At 38.9% G+C, this 10,156-nt stretch overlaps 1 protein-coding gene across 2 annotated transcripts in view; it reads right to left on the reverse strand.

Annotated features, from left to right (window-relative positions):
* Nucleotides 1-10,156, reverse strand: part of BMP5 (bone morphogenetic protein 5) — a 192,333-nt gene that overhangs the window by 5,231 nt on the left and 176,946 nt on the right. For both annotated transcript variants that reach the window (XM_006893141.1, XM_006893140.1), the window contains exon 5: nt 2,218-2,294. In XM_006893141.1, coding sequence (XP_006893203.1) covers nt 2,218-2,294 — 77 coding nt within the window. The remainder of the gene's footprint in view (nt 1-2,217; nt 2,295-10,156) is intronic.

Raw genomic sequence — 10,156 nt, forward strand, 5'->3', positions numbered from 1 at the left:
CAAGATTGGTGGAAGATCTATCAACAATCTGCAATATGCAGATAACACAACCCTACTTGCCAAAAGTGAGGAGGACCTGAAGCACTTGCTGTAGAGGGTCAGGGACTGCAGCCTCCGATTTGGATTGAGTCTCAATATCAAGAAGACAAAGATTCTCATCACTGGACCAATGGCAGCATCAGAATGGATGGTGAAGAGATTGAGATTATTCACAGCTTTAGTTTGCGTGGCTCCACAGTCAACACTCGGCACCAGTAGCTAGGAAAGTAAAAGATGTATTGTGATGGTAAAGTCTGCTGTTAGGGACCTCTCCAAAGTACTGAAGAGCAATGGTGTCTCTCTGGAGACTAAGATGCATCGGATACATGCCATGGCCTTTGCAATCACTTGTTATGCATCATAGAGTTGGACAATGACTAAGGAGTATAGAAGGAGAATTGATGCCTTTGTGCTGTGGTGCTGGAGAAGAGTATTGAGGGTACCATGGACTGCTAGGAAAACAAACAGATTCATCCTAGAGAGGGTTAAACTAGGCTACTCCTTGGAGGCAAGGATTCTGGGGCTTTGTCTGTAATACTTTGGACATGTTGTAAGGAGGGACAGGTCCTTGGAGAGAGACATCATGCTTGGGAGGGTGGAGGGACAGCACAGGAGGGGAAGACCCTCTATGAGGTGGATTGATTCAGTAAGTGGGGTAATTGGGATGGGAGTGTCAGAGACAGTGTGATTGGCACAGGACAGAGCAGAGTTTGGACTGTTGTACATAGGGTCACGATGAGTCGCAAGCAACTTGAAGGCACATAACAACAACAACCACAGTTTTCTCTCATGGTACAAATATTACAGCTGATTTTTTTCCGTAGTCACTTATAGGCTAGCGGCAAAACAAGGTAAATAGCATTGCCTATGTATATATGAACAAACTACATGTTTGCATGAAAATGAAATATTGAAAATATTTATAAAGCACTATTTTTCACTTCATAAATATCAAGAAGTTATATTGTTCCTAGAGCATGAGTTGTTTTTTTAATCTTAAAACTTAAAAATTATACTTTGATACTGAAAGGATAATCAAAGAAGGAAAATATACAAATAATTCAAAAACTGAAAAATCTTGTCAAAGCATTTGATAGTTGTATTAGAAAAATTACTGGCAAAAATTAGAAGGTACTAAGCAGTTTTGGTCTATACCTTAATAAGCATGTGACCTGGTTTTGAGTGCTAATATTGAGCCGTGCCAACTATTCTTTCCACAGATGTAGTCAAACCGCTTCCTATACAGTCCATTAGGTGAGGTGCTTGTGTAAAGACGCTTTTTGTGAGGTTTATAAAAAAGGTATTTGCAACTAATAAATAACTATACATATAAAATTCAACCACTTGATGTCCAGCTTCATTTCACTGGACTGATAATTAACATCATGATAGATGGACAAAAGATTGAAATTATCAAGGAAATTATCTAACATTGATTCACAATCAACACCCTTGGTAAAAGCACTCAGAAGATCAGAAGAAATGTTGCATTGGGCAAGTCCATTGTTAGGGACTTAGTATCGAGGAGCAATGATGTCATTTTGAAGACTAAGGTGTGCCTGATTTAGCCCATGGTCTTTTCAATCACTTACTATGTACCTGAGAGCTGGACAATGAATAAGGAATACAGAAGAAGAATTGATGCCTTTGAGTTGTGGTGTTGGAGAATAGTACTGAATATCCTATGGACTTACAAAAGACAAATGGATATGTATTGGGGAAAACGGAAGTTTTCCTTGGAGGCAAAGAAGACAAAGCTTTGTCTCACATACCCTGAGCAGGTTACTGTTGCTGTTGTTGTTAAGTGCTGTCGAGTCGCAAGCGACTCATAGCAACCCTGTGAAGGAAAGTCCTCGATGTTTGGGTGTCTCTCATCCTCTCTCCAGGTTCATAGGATTTCCAGAGGCAAGCTATTATGTAAGTGGATGCCACTCCTCCTTCCAAGAGCAGGTTACTAGGAGAGAAAATTTCTTGGGAAGGGGCACCATGCTTGGAAAGGTGGAGAGTCAGGGGAAAATGTGTGTCAGAGATACTGAGGTTGGCACAGGATAACACAGGGTTCGGATCTGCTGTGTATAGGGACACTCACTATGAGTCATATTTGGCTCTACTCCTAACACCACTGTCACCACCAAGCTATTATGTTAAAGCAAAAAAAAAAAGTCTCTAAATTCTTACCTGCCATCCTAGGTCCCGGAAGCTCACATAGAGCTCGTGCTTCTTACAGGCTTGTTTTTGTTCACTTGTATTATAATCTGAAGATAAAATGACATTTGAACAAATGGCAGTTGTTGGGTTTTATTAATTTTTAAAGTTTTCCATTCATATACATTGTATTTCACTCATTCCCTCATTCACATTAGGTTTCCCATAGATAACCATTGATTTATGCCCACTATTACCCCGTCTTTTTTAGACCCCACTGGATCTTTCCAAATGGAAGGTGGGTTTTGTTTGTTTTGTTTTGTTTTAAGGCATGAAGATGTATTTATTTTGATGTTTAAAAAAATTTTATTACACTAGTTTATTTACAAAATTTGAATACATTTTCATACCAGTTTCTTCCCATTTTCCTAACCTCACCCCTATCAAATTGTGCGACCCCATGAGCATTATGCTGAATGAACTAACTCAGTCCCATAAGGACAAATACTGTATAAAACCAATATTGTAGAATGAGCATGGGGGTCCAAGAGGGAGGAGGATGGACAACAGAGGAATAAAGATGTGTGAGTGGTGGTGGGAATTAATCATGTGAAGTTTTTAAGGCTAAATTCTATCTCTCTCATAAACTACGTTAAAGTCCTAACCTTGATACCGCTGAATGTGCCTTTGCTTGGAATTAGGGTTTTTTTGTGTTGTTGTGTTTTTTGTTTTGTTTTTTTTTTTGAGGTTTTTAATTGTTGCTGTTGTGGTTTTTTGTGTTTGCTTGTTTTTGTTTTTGTTTTTCTATTACCAGAGTAGGATTTTTATTAAACTTCTTTATGTGAAGTAGAGTCATTATGAAAAGGGAAAACAGATGATCTGGACACACACACATGATATCATGCGAGGATTCATCTACCAGGCAAGGGACACAAAGAAACTCTTGTGGCTGCCAGAAACTGGATGAGAAAAAGGAAAGCTTTTGTGCCAGAAGAACAAAGCCCTCTCAAGGCCCTTAATTCAGACTCTTATCCTGCAAACTGTGAGAACACATTTCTGTTTTTTAAAGTCATCTGCATGTGGATTTTTATTTATTTATTTATTTTTATTTTATTTTTTCTTTACACTAACACAAGCTATCGGAGACAGTTCTTTTTGCTGCTTCCAGCCATGGCACCCTATACACTCAGGCCATGCTCCCTCTCACTTTAAGTTCTTCACTTATTATTTCTTCTCCCTGAAATGTTATTTCTCTGGAAGTCTACTTAGCTAAAATCTGTATCTTAGCTTAAATACTATCTTCAGCAAGTTCTTTATTGTCTACTCTCTCTACATATGTTGTGCCAAGAAATTTGAAGGACAACCACCTCACCAATTGACTGGAAGAGATTGATACTTGTTCCCACTCCAAAGAAAGGTGACCCAACAGAGTATAAAAATTACCAAATAATATCATTCATTAATATCACATGCAAGCAAAATGACTGGAGCAACACATCAACGGAGAATTGCCAGATGTGCAGGCTGGGTTTAGAAGAGGCTGTGGTACTAGGAACATTATAGCTAGTTTTAGATGGATATTGGCTGAAATCAGAGAGTACCAGAAGAATGTTTGTGCTTCAATGACTACGCTAAGGCTTTTGACTGTGTGGATCACAACAAGATGTGGCTGACTCTGAGAAGAATGGGAATCCCAGAACATTTGATTGTGCTTATGCGAAACCTATACTTGAACCAAGAGGCAGTCATCAGAACAGAGCAAGGAGACACTGCATGGTTCAAAATTGGGAAGGGCATCCACGAGGGATGTGTTCTGTCTCCACACCTTTTCAACCTGTATGCAGAAAAGATCATCTGGGATGCTGGGCTGTACAAAGAGGAATGTGGCATCAGGATTGGTGCAAGATTCATCAACAACCTGTGTTATGCAATGACACAACCCTGCTTGCTGAAACTGAGGAGGACCTGAAGCACTTGCTGCAGAAAGTTAAGGACTGCAACGTTCAATATGGATTGAAGCTAACCATCAAGAAAACAGATTCTCACCACTAGGCCAACTGGCAGCATCATTATGGATGGCGAAGAGATTGAGAGATACTTAGCAGTTTTAGTTTGCTTGGCTTCACAGTCAACAGTTTTGGTACCAGCAGCCAAGAAGTCAAAAGACAAATTGCATTGGGAAAGTCAGCTGTGAGGGACTTCTCCAGAGTACTGAAGAGCAACGATGTCAGGATGGGGACTCAGGTGTGCCTGATCTGAGCCAACACTTTTGCAATTGCATGCTATGTTGCAGAGAGCTGTACAGTGACTAGGGATGATAGAGAATTGATGCCTTTGAGATGTGGTGCTGGAAAGGAGTGTTGAATATACCATGGACTGCGAGGAGAACAAACAGTTTTGTCCTGGAGAGAGTGAAACCAGACTACTCCTTGGAGGCACGGATTCTGAAGCATGTTGCAAGGAGGGACCATTCCTTGCAGAGGAACATCATGTTTGGGAGAGTGGAGGGACAGGCCAAGAGAGACCCTCAATAATATGGATCAATTCAGTGATTGGAATAATGGGAGTAGGTGTGTCAGAGACAGTGAGGTTGGCACAGGATAGAGCAGAATTTAGGGCTCTTGTACATAGGGTCACTATGATTCACAAGTGACTCGACAGCACATAGCAACAACCACCACCTCCAATATAAGGAGCTCTGGTAGCCTAGGGTTAAGAAGCTGTGCTGCAATCTCAAAGGCACATAGTTCAATTCCACCAGCTGCTCCCAGGGAGAAGGATGGGCAATCTCTCCGGTGGAATTAACTACCTCCGAAAACCCACTGGAGGTTCAGCTACGGGTTGGTTCAAACCCATTGGTACAAAACAAAATTAATCTCCAGTATTCTTCATCTCCCCGATAGTGTTCTTTGCCCTCCCTCCCATCATCTACCAACATGCTGTAGTTTACTCATTTATTATGTGCATTTTTAATAATGTTTTCTGCCTATTAGAATATAAACTCCCCAAAGGCAAGAATCTCTGCCTGTTCACCAATGTACTCAAGTCTCAAGATCAGTGCTAGGGATGCAATTGTTAAGGTTGTTAGGTGTCATCCAGTTCAGTTCAACCTATAGCAACTCTGTGAAACAAATCTAAGCCCTGCCCTATAATGAGCCATCCTCGTCAGCTCTGATATACTTAAGCCCATCGCTGCAGTAACATGGTTAATCCATCTTGTTGAGGGTTGTCCTCTTTATCTCTTGCTCTCTCTTTTTTCCCCCAGCATGATGTCTCTTTTCAAGAACAGACCCCTCCTGCGGTAACATATTCAACAAATGTTTGATGACTTAATGAATGGATGGGTTCTTGATGTCATCCCACATAAAGTTTGAGGCAGGGCATTCAACTTTTATTGCCATCTAGCCCTCAGGTCTGGTTTTAATTGTTTTTGGTCAAACGTTCATCTAAGTGCTATAGCATTGGTTTGTTAATTTGCTGTACAGAGGTAACTTTTGGTTGCTGTGATGCTAAACACTGTGACACTGATGTGTCAAATGTGATAATGATTGGTGGTCAGTGTTTGGTGGAGCTCCTTGATTAAAACAAGCTTGGAAGCAGGAGTTGCATCCACTTCCGAAATATGGTGCCTCTGAAAACCCTATCAACTTGGAGAAATAATAAAAGTTATGCATGTATTTAGGTCTTTCGTTCATAGGGCCGCTATGAGTCATCTACAACTTGATGGAACTTAACAACAACAACAATAACAACAGATTTGACTCATAACCGGCCCTCCAGCAGGTTGTGGAGACAGTAAATCACATGGGAGGAAATAGCCCATCTTTCTTCATGGAGTCCCTGGTGGATTTGAACCACCAGAGAGGCCTGGCCTTCATTTAGCAGCAAAACTCCATTATTGACACCAGCATTGGACGCAGGAGTGGCATCCACTTCCAAAATAGCTTGCCTCCGGAAATACTATGAACCTGGAGAGAGGATGTAAGTTATACAAGCGTTTAGGTCTTTCGTTTGTAGGGTCACTATGAGTCACCTACATCTTGATGGCACTTAACAACAACGACAGCATTGAGGCAGGGCAACAACAGCATTAACTTATGTATCTACCTTGATAATAGTAAAAATCCACTAGTTTTAGAATGGCTTTATGCAGATCCCCCAACTTCTATCTAGAAAAAATAAACACTGCAGAAGCAAAATTAAAAAAAAAAATCTCTCCTCTATTCTTTGGGCTTCATTCATATCCAAAATAAAGCAAATTGTGCACAAATAAGTGGTTGATTGGTAAACCAACTTGCTCTGTACACTTTCACTATAATCACAAAAAATAAAATGAAATACTAAAGCTAAATATAATACAAACTAGTTTTGTCTGATTATTTTAAAAAAATTTAAAAAGCAATTTTAAAAAAGAATTCCATTGGAAGAGCAAGTAATATAATATATTTTTAAAGAATGCGCTACTTTTTTCCCCCTTCTAATGATCATTTTTGCTTAATCAACTAAAGAAGTTTGTATAAAGGTGTCACCTTCCAGTTCAATTACCCTCACCCTCTAAAGAAAATACAGGCCAATGTGAGATCAAAGGTTGTCTATCTGAGAGGGGCCCATCAGCTGCCCTTCACAAGCACTTCAACTAATTCGTCATTTAAATCTGTCTGAAAAACACGATAATGATTAACTCTGGAACTCTGGGGGTTTTCTCCCTCTTGGATTAGAGCTGCTCCTCAGCAATCACTTTCACTAAGACAAATTAAAGGTCTGGGTGACACCAGAAAACAAAAGAACCATCATTCATTTGTGACTCAACACTTTTGCTTCTTTGGGAGAAAATCCTCTTTAAGCTCATCAGCACCTTGAGAAAGAATTAACTTTGTCTCTGCGATAATAATTTAACGCTCAGAACAAACACATGAAGATGGTATGTTCTCAATATCATTTTTAGGAAAAAGGAATAATTCATTCTAAGATTCTGTGAAGTTCTCAATATAAAGAAGAGAGGGAAAGTTCAGCTATCTATCAAACCAAGGGTCAGGGGAAAACATCTTTCTGTAAAAAGATGAATCTGGTTTGTTTTGTAATTTTTTTTTTTTTTTGGCAGCTCATGTAGTTGTTTAATTTTGAGTAAGAACTGGCTCACAGCCGAGTCTCCAAGGGATTTCAGAGACTGTGAAACATAGAAGAGGAGATTGCCTATCTTTTCTCCCAGAACTGCTGAATTTGAACCATCTGCCTTTGGGTTGGCAGTGCAACTCTTTACCAGTAGGCCACCAGAGCTCTGTTTGGCAGTCCATAATCTATTCAATGTATTTAGAATCACAAATGAAAGGCAAACTTAACAGTCAAGGAAGCTTCTCTATGGCATTATTTTACTTTATAACATACAGGGTCATTATGAGTAAGAATTGACTTGATGGCAATAGGCTTGAAAGCTCCCCCCCTTTGGTCTATACTGTTTCCATCCATATTACTCAACTTTTATCATTGTGACTTAGAAGTAATGATAGGTAATATATAAATGATGGGTGTGCCTGTCTAAATAAACTTTACCTACAGATAGGAAAATTAAAATTTCATAACATTTCCAATATGTCATGAGATATTCTCCTTCTTTTGATCTACTGATCAAACATCACAAAAAAAATGAAAAAATAATAATGATCCCACACACTTAAAAAGAAAAATTCTTGGATGATTATCAACTCCAAGTGGCGGGATGACCTGGTTCATGATTCTTTGCTAACTCTCCCTGAGACAAGAAAGGAAATACACGTGCATTTATGATTGTCTTAATTAAAAATATCAGATGTGAATGAAATACTGTATTCAATAACATGCACACATAAATCTAAAAAGCCATGGTCTACATATAGAGTTAGTTTATGTTTTAAAGAACTAGAAACAAACCCATAAAAGCAAAAACATATCTGTTCCAAGTCCTCACTTTTTCATGCAGGGAGAGTAATGTATGTTATGTGACATCACATAAAGGTAACTAGCAATGAAATTTAGAACAGAATCTGGTTCCAAGAGTCTGATTTCACAGAGTGCTTGAACCATACTCTTATTCTGTCAGAAATAAAATTTAATGGGTACTGAGGGTAGTAAACATTGTACCCAAACCAGCAAAGTCTGTCATTAGTTTGTTTATTAATGGTGGCAGAACAAGCTGCAGCAGGAAAGGCAGAGTTTAGACATACCTTTATAAAAGCATTATTTGGTATCTCTTAGAATGAAAATTAAATAGGCATGATGTTACTGTTATTGAACTTGCCTTCAAATGAATAGACACACCAAAGCTTACTAAAGATGGTATAGTACCACTGCAGACACTTGGAAGTATACTGACATATACAGGTGCTATAAATGCAACAATTCTCTGTCTTCTCTCTTTGTGGCAGTAATATGGAGAAATCAGGGTCAAAATATGGAGCTTTCACATAGTGCTTAGGCTATCCCTGTTGTTGTTGTTGTTGTTATGTGCTGTCGAGTTGCTTGCAACTCATAGCGACCCTATGTACAACAGCCCTAAACTCTGCTCTGTCCTGTGCCAATTGCACCGTCTCTGATACACCCATCCCTATTACCCCAGTCACTGAATCAATCCACCTCATAGAGGGCCTTCCTCTCCAGCCCTGCTAACCCCAAAGCTGTGTTGTCTCCAGCCATTCAAAATCACCAGTGGTTCCCAGGGGGAGAGATGGGAAATCATCTCCCATGCATTTTATAGTCTCGGAAACACAATGCATGAGTGTCAGCTTTGAGTCAGAACTAATTCAATGGCAGTGAGAGAGTGTGTGAATGTCAAAATATTCAGTGTCAGCAAATATTTTGCATACAGGTTTTTTTATGACTTTATGTCTAGAGACAGTATAAATTTAATCTTGTTTTTACATTGTTTTTTTTAAAAAAAACAATATTGTTAGAAAAAAATGACAGTAAAATTCAAGAGAGTTTCAAACAGTAAAAGAAAAAAAATTAAAAATTTCTTAATTGCATGAATTGTGCAATAGTTCCTGAATAAATGGACAAATAAATAAGGGCTACCCTAACAGCATGATGCTGAACACTGTGACACTGATGTGCCAAACGTGGTAATGGTTACCCACCATGGTAGACAGTGTTGGCTGGAGCTTCCCATCTAAAACAAGCCTGGAAGCAGGAGCGGCATCCACTTCTGAAATGGCTTGCCTCCGGAAACTCTATGTATGAACAGTGCTCAGGCCTTTCGTTCATAGGGTCTCTATGAGTCATCAATGACTTAACGGCACCTAACAACAACAACAACATCAAGAACCCTAGCAGCAAAGTGGTAAAGAGAACATAATGTCCAAGGAACCCTACACATCAAGTATACTTAAAAAAAGAGTATAAAAGTTTATCAAGTATATTAAAAAATGTCCTGTTAGCTTTTATAAGGGAATGAAATGTGATTAATCTACAAAACAAACCTTAATGAAAATAGCATATAATATTTTAAGTGAGACAACAGTTTAATCAAGCCAAATAAGATGATGTGTATTGCTCTTTGAAGCAAAAAAGATATTAGCATCCATCTTAGTCCAAGAGGAAAAGAGCAAAAGTGGAACTCTTGTGATGAGTGACCTTATTTTAACATATGAAAGTGGAAAACATGGGCTCGGTGACAGAAATGAGGCTAGAGATAGAATGATAGAGTTCTGTAAATTCAATGATTTATTCATTGCAAATAACTTTTACAAGAAACATAAACACAGGCTACACACATGGGTCTCATCTGATGGTATGCATAGGAATCAAATAGATTACATTTGTAGAAAGATGTGGTGGAGAAGCTCAATATCAGCAGTGAAAACCAGGCCAGATGCTGATTGTGGGACAGACCATCAACTACTCATATGCAAGTTCAAGATGAAGTTGAGGAAAATTAAATCAAGTCCACGGGAACCAAGACTTGAACTTAAGTCTGTCCCACTAAAATTTCAAAACCATC

This window comes from Elephantulus edwardii, unplaced genomic scaffold (genome assembly GCF_000299155.1).
Source record: "Elephantulus edwardii isolate Elephantulus edwardi_28Jun2011 unplaced genomic scaffold, EleEdw1.0 scaffold00124, whole genome shotgun sequence".
NCBI classification, from domain to species: Eukaryota; Metazoa; Chordata; class Mammalia; order Macroscelidea; family Macroscelididae; genus Elephantulus; species Elephantulus edwardii.